The 16,643-nt window shown below is 49.3% G+C and overlaps 8 protein-coding genes across 8 annotated transcripts; 3 read left to right on the top strand and 5 right to left on the bottom strand.

Moving 5' to 3' along the window:
* Positions 1-135: 135 nt before the first annotated feature.
* ASPVEDRAFT_75872 (uncharacterized protein) lies at positions 136-2,140 on the top strand (the record flags this gene model as incomplete). The annotated part of the gene is made up of 2 exons (XM_040816319.1): positions 136-1,107; positions 1,156-2,140. The coding sequence occupies exons 1-2, from the start codon at positions 218-220 to the stop codon at positions 2,138-2,140; spliced, it is 1,875 nt and encodes a 624-aa protein (XP_040672613.1). The 5' UTR covers positions 136-217.
* A 427-nt stretch (positions 2,141-2,567) lies between these two features.
* ASPVEDRAFT_56377 (60S ribosomal protein eL13) lies at positions 2,568-3,707 on the bottom strand (the record flags this gene model as incomplete). The annotated part of the gene is made up of 5 exons (XM_040815203.1): positions 2,568-3,005; positions 3,096-3,254; positions 3,388-3,434; positions 3,555-3,588; positions 3,705-3,707. The coding sequence occupies 5 exons, from the start codon at positions 3,705-3,707 to the stop codon at positions 2,568-2,570; spliced, it is 681 nt and encodes a 226-aa protein (XP_040672612.1).
* Positions 3,708-4,590: 883 nt separating this feature from the next.
* Positions 4,591-6,009, bottom strand: ASPVEDRAFT_56376 (uncharacterized protein; the record flags this gene model as incomplete). The annotated part of the gene is made up of 2 exons (XM_040815202.1): positions 4,591-5,128; positions 5,177-6,009. 2 exons carry the CDS (start codon positions 6,007-6,009, stop codon positions 4,591-4,593), a joined length of 1,371 nt encoding a protein of 456 aa, XP_040672611.1.
* Positions 6,010-6,570: 561 nt separating this feature from the next.
* On the bottom strand, positions 6,571-7,095 carry ASPVEDRAFT_339759 (uncharacterized protein). The gene is made up of 2 exons (XM_040810808.1): positions 6,876-7,095; positions 6,571-6,807 (listed from the first exon to the last, which is right to left on the bottom strand). The coding sequence occupies exons 1-2, from the start codon at positions 7,041-7,043 to the stop codon at positions 6,637-6,639; spliced, it is 339 nt and encodes a 112-aa protein (XP_040672610.1). The 5' UTR covers positions 7,044-7,095; the 3' UTR covers positions 6,571-6,636.
* Position 7,096: 1 nt separating this feature from the next.
* On the top strand, positions 7,097-10,530 carry ASPVEDRAFT_339952 (uncharacterized protein). The gene is made up of 2 exons (XM_040810809.1): positions 7,097-7,303; positions 7,373-10,530. The coding sequence occupies exon 2, from the start codon at positions 7,462-7,464 to the stop codon at positions 10,432-10,434; it is 2,973 nt and encodes a 990-aa protein (XP_040672609.1). The 5' UTR covers positions 7,097-7,303; positions 7,373-7,461; the 3' UTR covers positions 10,435-10,530.
* A 95-nt stretch (positions 10,531-10,625) lies between these two features.
* ASPVEDRAFT_33113 (uncharacterized protein) lies at positions 10,626-11,762 on the bottom strand (the record flags this gene model as incomplete). The annotated part of the gene is made up of 1 exon (XM_040810687.1): positions 10,626-11,762. One exon carries the CDS (start codon positions 11,760-11,762, stop codon positions 10,626-10,628), a length of 1,137 nt encoding a protein of 378 aa, XP_040672608.1.
* A 688-nt stretch (positions 11,763-12,450) lies between these two features.
* arp6 (actin family protein) lies at positions 12,451-14,047 on the top strand (the record flags this gene model as incomplete). The annotated part of the gene is made up of 4 exons (XM_040818243.1): positions 12,451-12,958; positions 13,032-13,740; positions 13,789-13,851; positions 13,909-14,047. The coding sequence occupies 4 exons, from the start codon at positions 12,451-12,453 to the stop codon at positions 14,045-14,047; spliced, it is 1,419 nt and encodes a 472-aa protein (XP_040672607.1).
* Positions 14,048-15,305: 1,258 nt separating this feature from the next.
* On the bottom strand, positions 15,306-16,371 carry ASPVEDRAFT_140978 (3-hydroxyacyl-CoA dehydrogenase family protein; the record flags this gene model as incomplete). Its single annotated transcript, XM_040807707.1, has 3 exons — positions 15,306-16,036; positions 16,092-16,191; positions 16,243-16,371. 3 exons carry the CDS (start codon positions 16,369-16,371, stop codon positions 15,306-15,308), a joined length of 960 nt encoding a protein of 319 aa, XP_040672606.1.
* Between the last annotated feature and the right edge of the window lie 272 nt (positions 16,372-16,643).

Below are 16,643 nucleotides of genomic sequence, written 5' to 3'. Positions count from 1 at the left end.
TGGATCCGAGTCACAAGCATTTTGGTTGGGCGGGTTTTGATAGTGAGAAATGGAAGTTCACAGCACCATTGATTATATATATAATGAGCACCACCTTTTAGCATCGGGGTACTGGTCGCAAAAATCTCGCCCTGTGCGGAAAAACAACAATGATCGCTTGATATAGAGCACAAAGAATATCAACACCAGCACCTCAGCAGTTACCGACGCGTCGCAAATGGAGCCTCGTCCCCCAAGAAATGTATCCGAACGACGTTCCCCATCGAGACCTTCCTTTCAAGCGCCCACGAAGGCGAGTCTAGCGCGATCGCATCCCGAAATTCTAGAACGCGCCTTGAGTAGATCTCCAACGAGAAACCCCGCGCGTAAAGATGACCAGCAAACGGCGGCTGATATGAGGGTTTTTGGGCTGCGGGACAGAAAAGCCCTCAGACCCTCAATCACGTTGACACAAAGCCCGGCAGGGCCTTTCAACCACAGTCAACAATCCCCTCTCGCGCTCCCCAATCGGCGATCCAGTGGACTGGCAGCGTTTGCTGCACCCCCGAGGCGCGTGTCAAAAAGAATAAGTGCCTCGGATTTATTATTTCAATCTCCAACCGCATCCCAAGAAACTAGGATGCAGGCGAGCATGGAAAATACACCGGAAGATCAGTTGGCGTCTGAGCTGGGCAGTGCAACAGGAGACTTCAGTGGAGATATAGAGGCCCCTTTGTTGCATGACGGATTCGATGAACCTGATCTACCCCCGACACCGACCCAATTAGGCCTGGAGCCACCACCTGGGAGACCCAAAGGGTTAATTAACAGCAGCCCCAGTATACAACATGAAAAATGGGCGAAACGACGACCGGCGGGTGACCTGGAGAACAGTCCATCCAAACTCAGGACTGTAGATTATGGTGCTGGGCTAGAAGACTTGACGGAACATGTTGCGACTATGAATGATTCTCTTTTCCCTGAATCGGTTGTCAAAAAAAGGAAGGTGAGGAGAAAACTTTCGGCCGACCTCGAATCTTTCAAGCAAGACATCGTCAAACTAGAGGGGTTGTGCGAGAAACTTGAGCAACAAGGAGAAGATATTGGACCCTATATGAACGATTTGAGGTGAGTGCTCGCATTGCCACTGACTCCACAAAGCTAATTACTTGGAAGTCCTCTTTTAATATTTTCGGGTCCGTCTCATGCCAACTCGGCGAATCTACGTCTCAAAGATAATCCAGTTTCATCCCTTATATCGACATTACTGCCGTTTGGCACGATGCGTCCACCAAAGCCACGTCATCCTCGCCTAGAACCGAATCCGTTTGCTCTTGACCATAACACGTATACAGACTCATACCTGTCTGGGCTCGCACCCCTGAAAATAACATCAACGTCGAACACCATCTCTGCTTCAAAGTCGGGCTGTTTTATAGAAAGGCATCAGATCGTACTATCCGCACCACGCCCATTTCCTCCCAATATCTACAAGATATCGGTTTCCTATGAAACAAATCTAGATATGCAGTCTCTAGTGTCCTTATCGGCAGAGGTTGACGAAAGACCCCAGGACTATCTCCAGCAATGGGTGAACAAACGGCTGGAAAATCGCCTTTTAAAACTGGATGTCTCTGGACTTTGCTGGGGTATTAATCGCTACTGGGAGGCTCTAGTATCGCGTGGCCGAATCTGGGCTCAAATAGAAGACCAACACTCCTACCTAATTCCTAGTCGCAACAGATCTACCCATTTTGGAAAGTCCAAGAAGAGTGGTGACCTTCACTTGAGAAACCCAGGAATTATCACTACCTCAGATATGCGACGAATACTCCCTCACCTCGAGCGCACGTCCATGATCTTTGGGTCAAAAGAGAAATCTTTTGAAACTCTCCTTCTATGCGAACTGACCATTGACGAGTGGAGCGGTGAGCCAGAGCTAGTGCCCACCATATGCATATCAACTTCGGGATTCGACAGTGGCTCAAGTGAGAAAGTAGAACGAGAAGCGAAGAAGCTCTTTGAGACGATCTTGAGCGAAAACGCCGAGCGCCAGGCAGGACCCGCGGGCGGCTTTGATGGGGAAGCTATCGTAAAAGCTACAGCTTGTGTGCTGAATGTCTTATTTGGGAAGGGTGGTAGAAGACAGGAATATGCATAGTCTGAGCTAGGTTTATGATGCTCCACGATCAATTCGTCTCCACACCGCAGACAGCTACATATCAATCCCGATGCTGAATAATGTCCACATTCTGTAAAGCCCAGATAAACAATTGTCGTTTGAAACGGGACGCAGAGCGCATGTCTTGAAAAAGGCCAAACAGGAGGTTGGGACACAGAATTCTGACATTTGCATTTCATTCAGGGTAGTTCAGAAGCATCATTTTTATCTCTGGTTAAGGACAAACTAGATAGAGGGAGGAAGAAAGATGAGGTAAGTGGAGGAAAATCGGGACGCCAGCCAATCCCACGCCATGCCACAGTACACTTAGTACGTAGGAGTAGAATAATCCCAAAGGTGAAAATCGACGACCAGATTCATCATTAGCTGAGAATTTTTGTGCGCATAATTGTTAGGTACACGAAGTCTATTTCTTAGCGGCAGACTCCTCCTCAGCCTTAGCCTTAGCACGCTTCTCCCGGATACCCTTGTAACGGGCCTCGCTGCGGGCGTCCCGCAGACGGCGGTATGCAGCCTCCTCACCCTTGGGGAGGTCGTCGCGCTTGACCTCAGTAACGGCTTCCTCGACAGTGGCGTTCTTGATGGGCAGGAGAGAGCCAACGTTTGTGGTGTAGCCCTGGGTCTGGCCCTCAGCGGCGAAGGCAGCCTTGGCGGCGTTGACCTCGTCAGCGGACGAGTCGAGCTTCTTGAATTGACCGCTCTTGCGGGGGAAAAGGATCAGGCGAGCCTTGTAGTCCTTAAGGCGGGCGACATTGGCGACGAGAGACTCCTTTGAGTAGTTGTTGCGGCGGTGGTCAACGGCAATACCGATGGTAGGGGCGAGCTTCTTGGGGATACCGGCTTCCTGTTGGTTGCAAAAAAAGTATACATAAGCTTCCAATTCCATCTACAGAGCAATGCCGCTCAGTCCACCAGATTTGCAGATTTTTTTTACCTTCAGCTCAGCAAGAGTGAAACCACGACCGGCACGGACGCGGCGGTTGTACTTGACGGTAGGGCATCGCACAACGGGACGCAGCTTGTCAACGGGGCGAGGGGCAACGGCGGCGGCCTTTGCCAGACGGGCCTCACGACGGCTGTGCTTGCGACCGGCCTGTATTCCGAAGAAAAATCCTGTCAGTTCATCGAACTCATTTGTCGGGGAAAAATTCGTCTCGATAAAATTCCATTATCCAGACTGTTTATCCGACATGGATTCACCAGGAAAATAATCGAAAAATGCGTACCTGCTCGAAGTGCACGCGGACACGACGCTGCCAGTCCTTGTGGAAGTCTATTGAAACCCATCAGTAAATCTGACTCGCCAAAAGGATCCTTCATCCATTGCAATTCTTCATCGCATTCGTTCGAAAGAAAACTGATCCCCTATTCTCGATCGTCGGGTGCCACTCACGGTGCTTCTGAATCTGGTTGTTGTGCACGATCGCCTATATCACACGCAAAATCCGGTCAGTATATGGCCTTTCCCTTCGAGCAAAATAGAGGGCTTTCTCTCGCTCTATCTCATAATAGAGGAAACATAAGAAAGACTGAATGTACGCACCATTGTGTCGGACTGGGATCAACCGGGAGCTTGTCGTGGTCGTCGTGGTTGCTGGTCGTATCTCAAAACTCCTCCATGAGTGGAACTTTTCTGGTTGTGGCCAACCGCGCGGGACTCACTCACCGCCTCGCTTAGCGAGCTGAGCCCTACCCTCCTTGCCCGATCCGGAACCCTCTCTCTCCCAACAGATGATTACTCAAGTATGTGGTCAGAAGGGGCAAGAAATCGATTATAGTGGTCAATCGTAATGCTGTGTACCAAATCATGCCCATTCTCTCTCCATTGTCATCGTGTCTACCTATAGTTAATAGTCCATAGTTAATCAGTGTTTAATGCGATGCTCTGACAAAGCCACGGCACGTGACTAGTTAACTAACTAAGTTAACTAGGTGTAGCTTAGTCATTTTACACTTGTCGCAAACTCAAAGTAAATGGATCCATCCATGATCCATCCAGCTGTCCAATGTAGAAATATATGTAGAGCTCTTTTGTAACTTAACTATTTATCTAAATTATGTCATTAACCCAAGGCTATTTAAATAACACAATGTAAAATCCTTTCATCATAGTATTTCAACAACCAGCAAAATAAACCCTTCATCAAACAGTTGCAGTACCCAGGTAATAAACACCACCAATTCGCCGCATCAATACATGTCATCCATCAATCGTCATAAAATACCTTGCAACGAAGGCAGTTCGTTCAAAGAGGAGAGGGTAGAAGAAGCACTTGTCGCAACACAATCCCTGTTCTAAATAGTACACACCGTGTCAAAGCACCAAAAACGCGCTCATGATGGACATCTTCGACAAAAGCGAGGTTAAGACAATTGCAATAACAACTGGTCATGCAAATGTATGAACTGAAATGCACCACAACTATGTCTCAATGAATTCCGAGCCCCACCCGGTCCTCCGGTTTTGATTTCTTCGAGCTCGCACCATCAAAACTTGCTTTGCGTTTGAGATTACTCGTAGGGCGGTCAACACCAGTCTTTCGCACCTGACCGAATAGCTTTGTCTGAAGGAGTGTGCTAGATCTTGATGCCGGATTGTACATATCCTGTTTGATAACTGGACGGTTACGGCGAAGCATGCTAGTTGTAGGAGATCCCGCCCGGGAAGGTGGAATGTCTTCTTCAGTTTCAGCTTCCTCGATATCAGAAGCAGAAATTGTGCTATCCCTATCACGGTTCTCATCGCTGGAATCCCTCCCAGGAGTGACATATTGGCTTTCCTGATGGGCTTTGTGTGTCTGAGATGGTGTAATGGGAAGTGAGGACAGAGAATGGCTACCTCGCACATGTCCATTTGAATGGTGTCGATGGGCTCTATGCCGATGTGGCGTCGGTGCCACACTAGGAGATTCCCTGTTGAGAACACGATCCGCGGCAAGAAGAGCAGCAAACGGGTTAGTGCTGTCACTTCTGTGTAGATGATGGTCGCTGTTGTCCATAAATTGAGGCAGAGACCTCCGGTGAGGAGTTTGGAGACCAGCTTGGCTTGGAGACATTGGACCGTGCTCTATCATCCGCGAGAAATGTTCCCGATTCTCTCGAATGCGCTTCTTCAGCAACTGATTCTCTTCTACCAACTGATCCGACTGGTCTTTTTCTTGCTCAATAAGCTTCTTCGCTCGTCGTAGTCTTCTTTCAAGGGTAGCATTAGCCATCTCCAGCTCTTGATTACGTTTGAGAGCAAGTTCCAGCTCGATATTAGACATTTGAGGCGCGGGCTCTGCGTCGGGTGGAGGGTGACGACTGCGATATTCGGTGCTTTGAAGAATCTCGGCCTCTCTTCTAGCAAGCTTGTGCTCAACCTCGGCGCGTTTGATAGCCACATTACTCCTAAACGACAAAAGACCATATTGCAATTTGAAATGAAGGGCAGACACGCGAGACTCTCGAGCTACTCCAAGAAGCTCTTTTGCAATAGCGCGAAGTTTATTCTCCTCAGCGGTATCAATTTCCCCCGCCGTGGGAAGATTTTCAGACGCTCCGTATGCAGCACACAGTGTTTCTTCGATGTCCGGAGAGGGCGCCAAGTACGAGCTCGATCGAGATCTTGATCTTCGCGGAGCTCCGGGAATCTGTGTTGATGGTGGCGGAGTCATGTCTGACGAGATTAATGACGGGGGGGATATAAATTTGAGGTTTTCGGAGCGTGGTGACTGGCTTTCGGCTCCTGCACTTAAATCGGGAGATGCGGAGAGAGTTGCGCGCTGTACTGGTGTGGCCGGGCGGGAAATTTCTGCCGGAGGGCCCAAAGAACCTTGCGACAGTTGAGGCTCGGGGTTCTGCGACATGGCAACGATATAAGAACGAACGGAAAGATGTGTTGTCAGGGTGGGGCCAATATCGCACTGGTCGCAACGGTTAGTGAATGCGCTGGTTAGAGGGTGTTCATTAGGCGTGCAATGCGTACCACTTCTGGGCCAATCCTCGTGGATATAGAATAAGACTCGATGGCACCTTTGTTGGGGTAGTGGTCAAGAATATATGTAGCGTAGGCGCCAATATTCAGGGAACTGATCGAACGGCGCCAGAAAGGTGGCACTGATGGGCCTTAGTCTGGTATACTCTTGCGACAACAAAGCCAACCCAACTGCTTATCGGTTAAGCAGGTCGTATAGGTATATCAGAAGTCGAAGACGGGGATAGAATTGAGCGTTCCGACGTGCCCGGCCCGGTAGACAACGATAGCGGGGTAGATACGGAAGACTCCAAGGAGATAAGAAGAGCAAGGGGAAGAAAGGAATGGGAAACAAGCGAGATAGCTCAGAATGATGTGAAAAGCAAGGAGGACGGGAGATAGAGGGGGTGGTTTGATGCCATATGATGGAGCGGGCGGCGGGAGTTTCGCATTCGGCGGGAGGTTGGGAATGCGGACCAATTACGTTTAAAGATGAGCCCAGCCGCGCGCCAAAATAGTACTAGACCGGATGCGGAGATCTCGGGCAGATAAACAGGGCCGGAGGAGCCAGGTAACTCAGGCAACGAACTGCGGTTGGAGCACAGATCACAAATGGACCTCGCGTGTGTCTTGGTTTTTTGGCTGTCAAATGGACATTTTGTGGCAGTGCTACGGAGTCTTCCAAGGCTAACTGTTTGTTTAAGTTAAAAAAAAATTTAGCGGACGTGCTACTTCCTGGCCATCGGATTGCGAACTTACCACATATACACCTAGAGATATATAATCGCCAAATCTCCTGAAAGTTCTGATTCGGTCCGACAGCCCCTGCGCATGAATAATAATATACATAAGAAACAAATTGATTGTCTTATTCAATATAGACAAGTAAATAACAGCCACATTTGCTGGGAATACCCCGCGACACATTGATATCACTCTCCACTTCTAGTGCTGAATGTTGAGCCAGCGGGCTGGTTAGTCAGCCTCAGGGACAGGCGGAGGGAGAATAAACAATTAACTAAACTAAAGATAACTACTAACACAAACAACCTGAAGATCTCTCACACGCATACTAACCAGTTCCGGTCCATGCTCTCTTTTCTCTCCCCCCTTTGACAAGCTTTCCAGGAGCTCAAGTGGTTTCTCTCCGGACACTTTCTCGCCCGCTTTGCTTTATCGCATTACAGGTCGGTCTTCTATGAACATCTTGTCAGATTATCGCTCTTCTTTCACCTCTCTAACATTATTTAAGTCAGAAACCAACATGGGACTGCGTTGAAACCTCTTAGAGAGCTTGTTCGCCTTCAAAGTGATACAGTGGTGACCACTGGAATTTGATGCGATTATGGATCAGCAACCTAAAACACCGTCTCGTCCGAGTGGGATTCCTCGGCTAGTTTCCAGAATTCCCCTACCAACATCAACCGCCACTCCCTCCCTCAAACCCTCGCCATCCCGCGAAAGACTGCGCTCTGATCCCGGCCTGAAGGCCGCCAGGCTCCGGCGACCCTCGGAAGAACCGGAGTTCAAAAAGCCGCTCCCCCCAACGGCGCCTCCAAAAAAGCTTCAGAATGGCTATCCGCAAAAGCGCGTTCTTTCCAAGGCCGGAACAAGTGATGGGGGAAGCTCGGATAACGAGAAAATTTTGGACACGGAGTCCAATTTTGAAGTCGATACGCTATCGCAGGATACCGAATCGCGGGGTCGCACACGACCGTCGCTGTCGGAGCGAACAATTGAAACCCTTTCTCAAATCCCACCCTCTCCTGCCTCCTCTAGAAGGCCATCAAATATTTTCAATCCAACTAGCCCGATGCGATCACCATCCCGGCCTCCGTCTTCTATGACTAGTTATTCAAGGTCACCCTCCAGGTCTTCCACCTCGCGTCAACTGAGTGGACATGACTTTCTTTCGGGGCCACCATCCAACTTACGACTGCCGTCAAGGCCTCGCCCACCATTACCAACAAATGGTTCCACAAGCGACCACAATCCTGTAGCTACTGTCGATACCCCCCCGAAGACAACAAAACCCGTGGCAAGGCGAAGCATCTTTGGAGGCACAGGTCTAGCACAGGCAGCCCCAGAGCCTCGCACGACATTGAGCAAAGGACCGAGGCCGGCTGAAGCGGATGCCGAACTTACACCACCGGCTCTCCAAGTGAAGAAAACTCGAAAGATTCAGCCAAAGTCATCATATTCGAGGCTCAATTCAACGGCTTCGATATCATCTGCAGCCAATTCTACGTTGCCAGATGCATCTTCTGAACTACAGCCAGATCGGGAGTTTAAAAAGACATCTAAATCGTCAAGTGCTTTGAGGGAGAGTATCGCCAAGGCGAAAGCGGCACGAAAGGCAGCAGTACAGAAAGGTCCTCAGAAATCGAGCCCCGATATGTGGGCAGAGACTGATATTCAAGACCCATTCAACCAGCGGCCCCGGGATCAAAATAATGGTCTACTTCGAAAGAGAGTGGATGCAGGCCGTACCTCGGGTCACCTCAATATTGCAGCCCTGTCGTTGACCACATTTCCTGACGAGGTTCTGAAAATGTACGATTTCGACCCCAATGCGACTACTGACTGGTACGAGAGTGTGGATTTGGTGAAGTTCATTGCTGCAGATAACGAGTTCACGGAACTTCCTGATGCGGCCTTCCCAGATATTGACTCGGATCAGATGGACCTTGACGCAGAAGAGAAGGGAAACCAGTTTGGCGGTCTAGAGTCCTTAGACCTACATGGAAACCTGCTACAGAGCCTCCCGATAGGTTTCAGAAGGCTGCAACGACTTCACACGTTGAACCTCTCTAACAACAAACTAAGTATGGACAGCATACGCGTGGTTCTGGAACTGGCGGGCCTACGAGACTTAAGACTTGCGCAGAATGGTCTAGAGGGCTCTTTCCTTCACGATATTGGTCGGCTTAGCAATCTTGAAGTTCTTGATATTCATGAGAACTCCCTCACTGACCTCCCCGACACACTTGCAGACTTGAGCTGCCTCCGAGTTCTTAATGTTGGACATAATCGGCTATCATCCCTGCCGTTCGAATTAATATGCACCCTCCCTCTGAAGGAAATCATTGCTCCTAAGAACAAGCTACAGGGCGCCCTGATTCCCGCCTCTGTACACAAGTTCGATACGTTGCAAAATCTGGATGTCGTTGGTAACGCACTCACGAAACTTTCTGAGAACGAAGGCTTGACGTTGCCTGGGCTACAGACTTTAGCCATCAGTATGAACCGTATTCAGAGCTTGCCTGATATCTCGTCCTGGCAGGCGCTCCTGACTCTATCAGCGGAAGACAATAGGATATCGGAACTCCCGCAAGGGTTCACGGATTTGAAGAACATTAAAAATGTCGATTTCACGGGAAATGACATCTCCAAACTGGACGAGAGGATTGGGATGATGGAAAACCTCTTTACCTTTCGAATAAGCAACAACCCTCTTCGCGAGCGCAAGTTCCTCACCATGACTGTGGAGGACATGAAGCGCGATCTGAGAAGCCGATGCGAGCCAGAGCCTCATGAAACAGATGACGAGGAAGGTTCTGTCGCGACGCAGTTCACCCTTGCGCCAGAGACGCCAGCCCAAACGTCTGGCTGGCAGCTCAAACCCGGAGGCGTACTTGATCGATCATATACCGAGATGCAAGATCTCGAGGTCGAAAAGTTGGAAAATATTAACTCGAGCGATGTTAGATATTTGTACCTGCAGCACAATATTTTGCGCTCTTTTCCTGTTCAAGCGCTTGGCATGCTTGCCCCCCATCTGACAGACCTCGACCTATCGCATAACCCACTGGACAGCTTGTCACTTTTCGCCTCTTTATTGGAGCTACCAAGCCTTCAGACGCTCAATATAAGTTCTACAGGCCTAACTAGCCTCGAACCGCTGATGGCCAGCCTGAAAGCCCCGTCGCTCACTTTTCTTGATGTGTCGTCCAATAGTCTCTCTGGATCTCTTCCGTATATTCGGCAGGTGTACCCAAAGCTCATGACATTTCTTGTAGCAGAAAACCAATTTGACAGCCTGGAGTTTGAAAGTGCACAGGGGCTTCAGGTGCTTGATGTAGGCAACAACAATATCGGCTCCCTTCCACCTAAGCTTGGCTTACTGCGGGCTGAAGGTAACAGTGCAAATTGGGGCGGGGGCTCGGCTCTAAGAAGGTTCGAGGTCGCCGGTAATAGCTTTCGGGTTCCCCGGTGGCAGATTGTCGCTAAGGGAACCGATGCTGTTCTCGAGTGGTTAAAGGATCGGATGCCTGAAGAAGAGTTGTATGAATATGAATCGGGAGACGAGGGGAGCTGAGTATGTGCACGAAAAAGCTCAGAGTTATCAACGACGCGGTCAGGGTTCGCGCTATGCAATGTATATATAAATTAATTCGTTTCTAGGTTCATGTTTTAGTCACGGTTATTTTTCCAGGATATTAGAACCCAGTCATATCTTCTCATCTTCCAGTATCTTCATCCAATATCATTGATTCAAGTATGATATGATTAGTCTGATTTGATAGGGGTAGATTCATCCACGGTCCTGCTGACTTCTTCGATGACCTTGGTCCATGTCTTTGACCAGGTCGTAAATTTATCCCCTGCGATACCCTGATCACCGGACGCCTGCTTTAGACTCCAGGGCAATACAACCAGACTGACAGCCTTGCACGCATACTTTGTGGTCTTTCCCAATTGATGCGTATATTTGTCAAGATCTTCTTCGTACAGCGCGCCCGCTACTTCGTCGATATAGTTCGGGATTTGCTGTAGACTCAGTACCAAGGATTCCAAAATTCTAATATTGGACGGTGTCAGTGGGGTGGGTGTCGTCTTTAGTCGATTCGAGATTATGGCGGGGTATATTTGGGCGACGGGCTTCAAAATTCGAAGTGCGTCCTTTTTCCGCGCATGGAGTGCCGCGCTACCTTCTTCCTCGTCCCCTCCCTTCCTCTCAGAATCTTCACTAGCCCCAGTTTTGTTGGAAATCGCAGGTGCCTTATCATCATCACCTAGAAGGTCGTCGAAAAAATCATCGCCTTCTTCATCAGGGTCCCACTCCTCAATCTCTTCGACCGCATCCCGAACCAAGTCCCTATATTCCTCCGCCCGCCTGACCATGAAACCGACAATGCCCTTCGCAGCGACATCAACTAGCACATCGCAAGCATCCCATACGCGGCCGGCGGCCACTGTAATCGCATCTTTTGTTGATTGGCCCTGGTCTTCCCCATCCGTTTCTCCTTCCGCAACAACCTGAACTTCTTTGACTAATAAAGATAACTCCTTTAGAGTTGTACCAACTAATATGCGAATTTCTTTTTGAAACGTCTTGGTGTGGGATTCTGCCGTGACGAGGAGTGTAGCTGTAACCAATGATGGGAGGACGGATTCATTGAGGGCCGAGAGCGTGGTCGCAACTGCAGAGTGGGTAAAGGGCGGGTTTATTGTTAACAGGGAGAGCTTCGCAACATGGGACTTCAGCGCTGTTGATGCCCCTGAGAGGAGGGGCAGGGGGTCCAGCTCTTCGGGCCCTTTTCCGGCCGTAGGCTCCGGGTTGGGTTGGGAAGAGGATAGGGTAGACTGGAATTGGTCGACTAGGGTGAGGGTTGTCGCCAGGACAATCTGGAGTTTCCTCGACATTTTTGAATAGTGGGGTTCGTTTGCCTCTTTGGATGGGAGGAAGAAATGCGAGCACCGGGTTGCTTGAGACACTGAGGAGAAATTTTATGATGATGATGGAGAGCCTGAACTGCGGGGCCGCTGATTAGGGCTGAGCGGGGTCACCTGTCATCTCGTTTTCATCATAACCAGTTATTCGGCCTCGAGAATCATTAAAGTGCCCACGAAGTGGTTAGAAGGTCGCCAAGTTCTTGCGCACAGTTCAGGCGCTCCCTTCATCGTACGGAGTTATTCGTGATGCTTGGTTTTCGTTGTTCCTGACAGGCTCCATCTCTAACCGGAACCTTCAAGTGAGCTTCGAAATCTAAAATATGAGCGTGTTTGGGTAGTACGTACCCAAAAGAACCATCTGGCTACAAAAGATACAGTTTTTGGGTGATTTACTCTTACTAGATACGTACTAAGGTTTTGGGTGACATGAAGTATCGCGCCCTAACAATGTGCCCTATTTTTCCTGATTGGGGAGATCAACCGGGCTCCTCCGTCGTCTCCGATCTCCCGCCCAGCAAAAGCTTCCGAGCTCCCAGCTTCAAGCTCCACCACCAACAGTCTTACTGAACGGGTATTCGCAGCCTATTTTCAGATCTTACTCTCAGTTAGACTGTACCTTTGATTATTGGTTGCGTGCCCTACTCTCCGAAGCCCCAAAATGCGTACCACCAAGCCGCGTCCGCCTGGAAAGAATTCTGCCGCGCAAGCGCAATCCCTTCCTGATAAGACCTTCATCATTGATAATGGGGCGTACACAATCAAAGCAGGCTATGCTCAGGACTCGTCACCTCCGAATGAAAAAGAAGAAGAAGAAGAAGAAGCTGCCTCGGCTTGTGCCACTATACCAAACGCGATTGCTAAAACCCGCGGAAATCGAATCTACGTCGGGGCCCAGATTGGCACAAACATTACAGACTGCAATGAGATGCTGTTTAGGCGGCCCGTGGAAAAAGGATATACTGTGAACTGGGAAGCGCAGAAAGAAATATGGGAGAACTCGTTCTTCGATGAGAAAACTGTGCGAACCCAGGAGTTGCGCGTCGCGGACCCTGAAGATGTGACTCTTATATTCGCGGAGGCCCCGAATGCTTTACCGGCGCTGCAAAAGAACGCGGATGAAATTATCATGGAAGAATGGGGATTTGGGGGGTACGTGAGATGCATTGGTAAGGAAGGCTGGAAACTTTGTTATTTGCTATTGACTGGACATGGACGGCTAAACTGACTGTTGGTGTAAAGGTCCGTCATTGAATGCCTGGACCGAGATTCAGTCGTTATTTGAAGACCCAGTTCCCCAAAACCCTAGTTCAATCGCCTCTCCTACCGAATGCCTCCTTGTGGTCGACTCCGGTTATTCCCACACAACCATTACGCCGGTTTACAAAGGGCAGCCCCTTCAACGTGGGATTCGAAGACTCGACCTCGGCGGCAGACATTTGACAAATTACCTCAAAGAGCTGGTATCAATGAGGCAGTATAATATGGTGGATGAGACATACATAATGAATGAAGTGAAGGAGTCGGTTTGTTTTGTGAGCAATGATTTCGGCGGTGATTTGGAGCGGACTTGGAAGGGAAACCGCAAGCGTGGACAACCTGATTCTGGGGAAAGCGTGGTGGTTGACTATGTCTTGCCCGACCCGAATGGAGGTAGGAGGGGATTTATGCGTCCTCACGACCCTCTATTGGGTTCTAAAAAGAGAAAAGCGGTCCTCGCCGGCGCTAGCGCGGAGCAGCTTTCTGAAGATGTTTTGGTCCTTGGTAACGAACGCTTTACTGTTCCAGAAATTTTATTTACCCCTAGCGACATCGGCATGAAGTCGGCCGGTATACCTGATATAATCTTGCAGAGCCTCTCAGTGCTGCCGAGTGGGCTACACCCAGCCTTCTTGGCCAACATCTTAGTGGTTGGAGGCAATTCTCTCCTTTCTGGCTTTATGGAAAGGCTGTAAGGAAACAACTTCTATTGCTATGTGTCACTTACTGACGTTAGAAGGGAAACTGAGTTGCGCCAGATTGCCTCTGCTGAATGTGTTGTTAGGGTTCGGCGACCTAAGGAGTGAGTTTCTTGCCTCTGGCTGCATGACATGGTGTTTGTGCTGATGGTTCGTAATAGTCCAATTCGCTCCGCTTGGGCCGGAGCATCCCGTCTCGCAACCAATAAAGAAGAGCTTAAGAAAATGGCGATTACTCGCCAGGAATATCAAGAGAACGGATCTGCATGGGCAGGCCGGAAGTTCTCTGGCGCTCTATAAACAAATCTAGCCATGACAATTAATGAAGCAACGTTCCAAATCTATTAGCAGCCGGAACCTTTATACCCTTGTTTTTACTTTGATATTGGATTATTTCTATATTTTATTTCTTTGACTCACCCCAAAAGTTATGGTACGCTCCGCCCGTGATTGACTTGCTAGTATGTGATTTTCGACAGACTGACTGGTTATACTTTGTAGGCCTACATTACAAGCTGACAGGATTAATTATTCGCTCCCCCAATGTCGTTGGCTCACCTGGCAACTCCGCCAATTGCGTAGACAAATGCTGGCTGGATATGGACGTGCTAGCTGAATCCAGGGATATTCACAGAAACAACACTCCCAATGAGCGGAAATCTCCAGCATTTGTCTTGGGCCTCAGCTCTTCCTAGAAGATGGACCATGAGTAAGGATGACTTATGTTTGAATTTCACATATCCGACCTGCTTCCCAAACAAGTCTCATAGCAACGTACCTTAAGCTCTCCGACTGCTGACTCTGTCTTATCTGACGGGAGCGCAAAGAACTGGAGAACATGGCCGAATATGCGCGTAACCATCCATTATTGTTTCCTCCCGCTCCCTGTGGACGGCGTTTACCAAAAGGACAGATTTCTTATATTCACTAGCAGAGGAAATGGCACGCCTGAATTGAAGATCACAGAACAAAGTGTACCGCTATATAGATAGTGGTACTGTCTTTATGGATCGTGCGGAAATGAATCTATCTGAACAGGCTCCGCGTCAGCGTTCCAGGCTCTCCCGTTTTTGGACTTATGTCTGTCCCCGATTGTAATGTATCCATTTGTCCTTGGTATCGGCGTTCATGAAGAGGATTGTTTACTTGCTGAGAGCGAGCACAAACTGATACAGACCCTTTCGTTGATGGATAGGAAGCAAGGGGGGAGGGGGGTTGTTTCCCTTGTCATACACCTGTGAAGAAAATCACAAAATGACAGGCCGCAACACTATGAGATACTGCTGTGGTGTGTTGTTTTCTGTCGAGTAGCGTCTCCTACTTCCCTCCAGCTCCTACCTGAGCCTATTCAACCGGCTTGGTAAAACCGGTGTCTTGTTGGCACTGTTGCTGTGTAGAAACTCCATGCAGTCTGCAAACTGCGGGATAAATCGTTGTTCATTTCAAGCTAATGAATGTGATATTTGATTTTCCCAAATGTTCGGCTACAATTACTTTTCAATGCGGTCTATGTCAAAATTTCTTTCGGAGTGTAATGGTTTGTTGGATTTGATATCCCTCAGTAGTCATAGAAACCCTTTCCGGACTTTTTGCCCAACCAGCCGGCATCGACCATCCTCTTCAGCAATCCAGATGGTCTGTATTTACTGTCCCCAGTTTCCTGGTGCAGAACATTCATGATGGCGAGACATGTATCTAGCCCAATGAAGTCAGCCAATGTCAGCGGTCCCATGGGCACATTGGTTCCATTCTTCATGATGTTGTCAATGTCCTCGCGCCCACCAACACCGGTTTCAAGGCAGATAACTGCCTCGTTAATATAAGGCATGAGGATACGGTTTGCTAGGAAACCAGGCGAGTCCGCAGATACGGAAGCGACTTTACCCATGCGCTGGACAAACGCAATGGATGTGTCGATGGTCTCCTTGGATGTTTGCAAGCCTGCGATAATCTCTACACCCTTTTGGATGGGAACAGGGTTCATGAAATGGGTTGAGATCACTCTCGACGGGCCTTGAAGGTCCTGGGGATTTGTCGTCGTAGCGGCAGCGATCTTGGTTATCGAGATGGATGAGGTGTTCGTCGCCAGGATCGCATGCTTAGGTGCGATTTGGGCAAGTTTGGAGAATATCGACGTTTTCAGATCGGGAATTTCAGGGACTGCCTCAATGACAAAGTCTACCGAAGCTAGATCGTCCATTTTCAAGGTCGATGTGATCCGACCGCGTGCCGCATCCGCTGCCTCCCTTGTGATGCGCTCTTTGGATACATCCTTATCGAGTAATTTGTCTATGGTATCGGTGGTTAGCTGGAAAAAGACCCTTTGGGACGAGGTTCTACTCACCCGCAAACTTCAGGCCCTTATCGAGAGAGCCCTGGGAACTATCGACCAGGGTAACTGGAACCTGAGCTTTTTGGGCAGCGACGAGAGCAATTCCGAGTCCCTAACAATTATTAGCACAGTCTACGCTTTGGTCTGTTGGAGGTCAACAAACCATCTGTCCGGCTCCAATCACTCCAAGCGATTTGACCTCGGCAGCACGGACGGTGGGAGATGTACTGAACGCCCGAGAGCCCATTGAGGGGCCTCTGCGGCTAAGCACACGGGGCGAAGAAGAAAGCATCGTCACGATGGTCCAATATTCTGGCGAAGGATAACGGAAATACCGCAAGACATTTAGAAATAAAGCCGAGGAGATCTTGACTTGTGCTCATCTACAACGGACTAGAAGCTCATGTGATCGGGGCCGACGTCATCGGCTATCCTCGGCTACCCGGCTCCTTAGTTTCTCCGCCTTTGTATCCGACTCCCGCCCTGCGCCCGCAAAGTCAAACGCGGTGACGCGTGACCGACGCGTGGTGATTGGCCCTGTCTTGACGCGAACTGTCAAGTTGA

The sequence above is a fragment of the Aspergillus versicolor genome, assembly GCF_001890125.1.
Source record: "Aspergillus versicolor CBS 583.65 unplaced genomic scaffold ASPVEscaffold_11, whole genome shotgun sequence".
Lineage (NCBI taxonomy): Eukaryota > Fungi > Ascomycota > Eurotiomycetes > Eurotiales > Aspergillaceae > Aspergillus > Aspergillus versicolor.
The sequence above is the reverse complement of the archived record's forward strand: the minus strand, read 5'-3'. Positions and strand labels throughout refer to the sequence as shown.

What these genes read in the sequence shown, in the direction of transcription:
- ASPVEDRAFT_339759 (XM_040810808.1), bottom strand. Translation starts at nt 7,043, where the DNA reads ATGTGTCGCGGGGTATTCCCAGCAAATGTGGCTGTTATTTACTTGTCT. An exon ending in TATCTCTAGGTGTATATGTG is followed by an intron (nt 6,808 to 6,875) that starts GTAAGTTCGCAA and finishes TTAAACAAACAG; the next exon opens with TTAGCCTTGGAAGACTCCGT.
- ASPVEDRAFT_339952 (XM_040810809.1), top strand. Translation starts at nt 7,462, where the DNA reads ATGGATCAGCAACCTAAAACACCGTCTCGTCCGAGTGGGATTCCTCGG.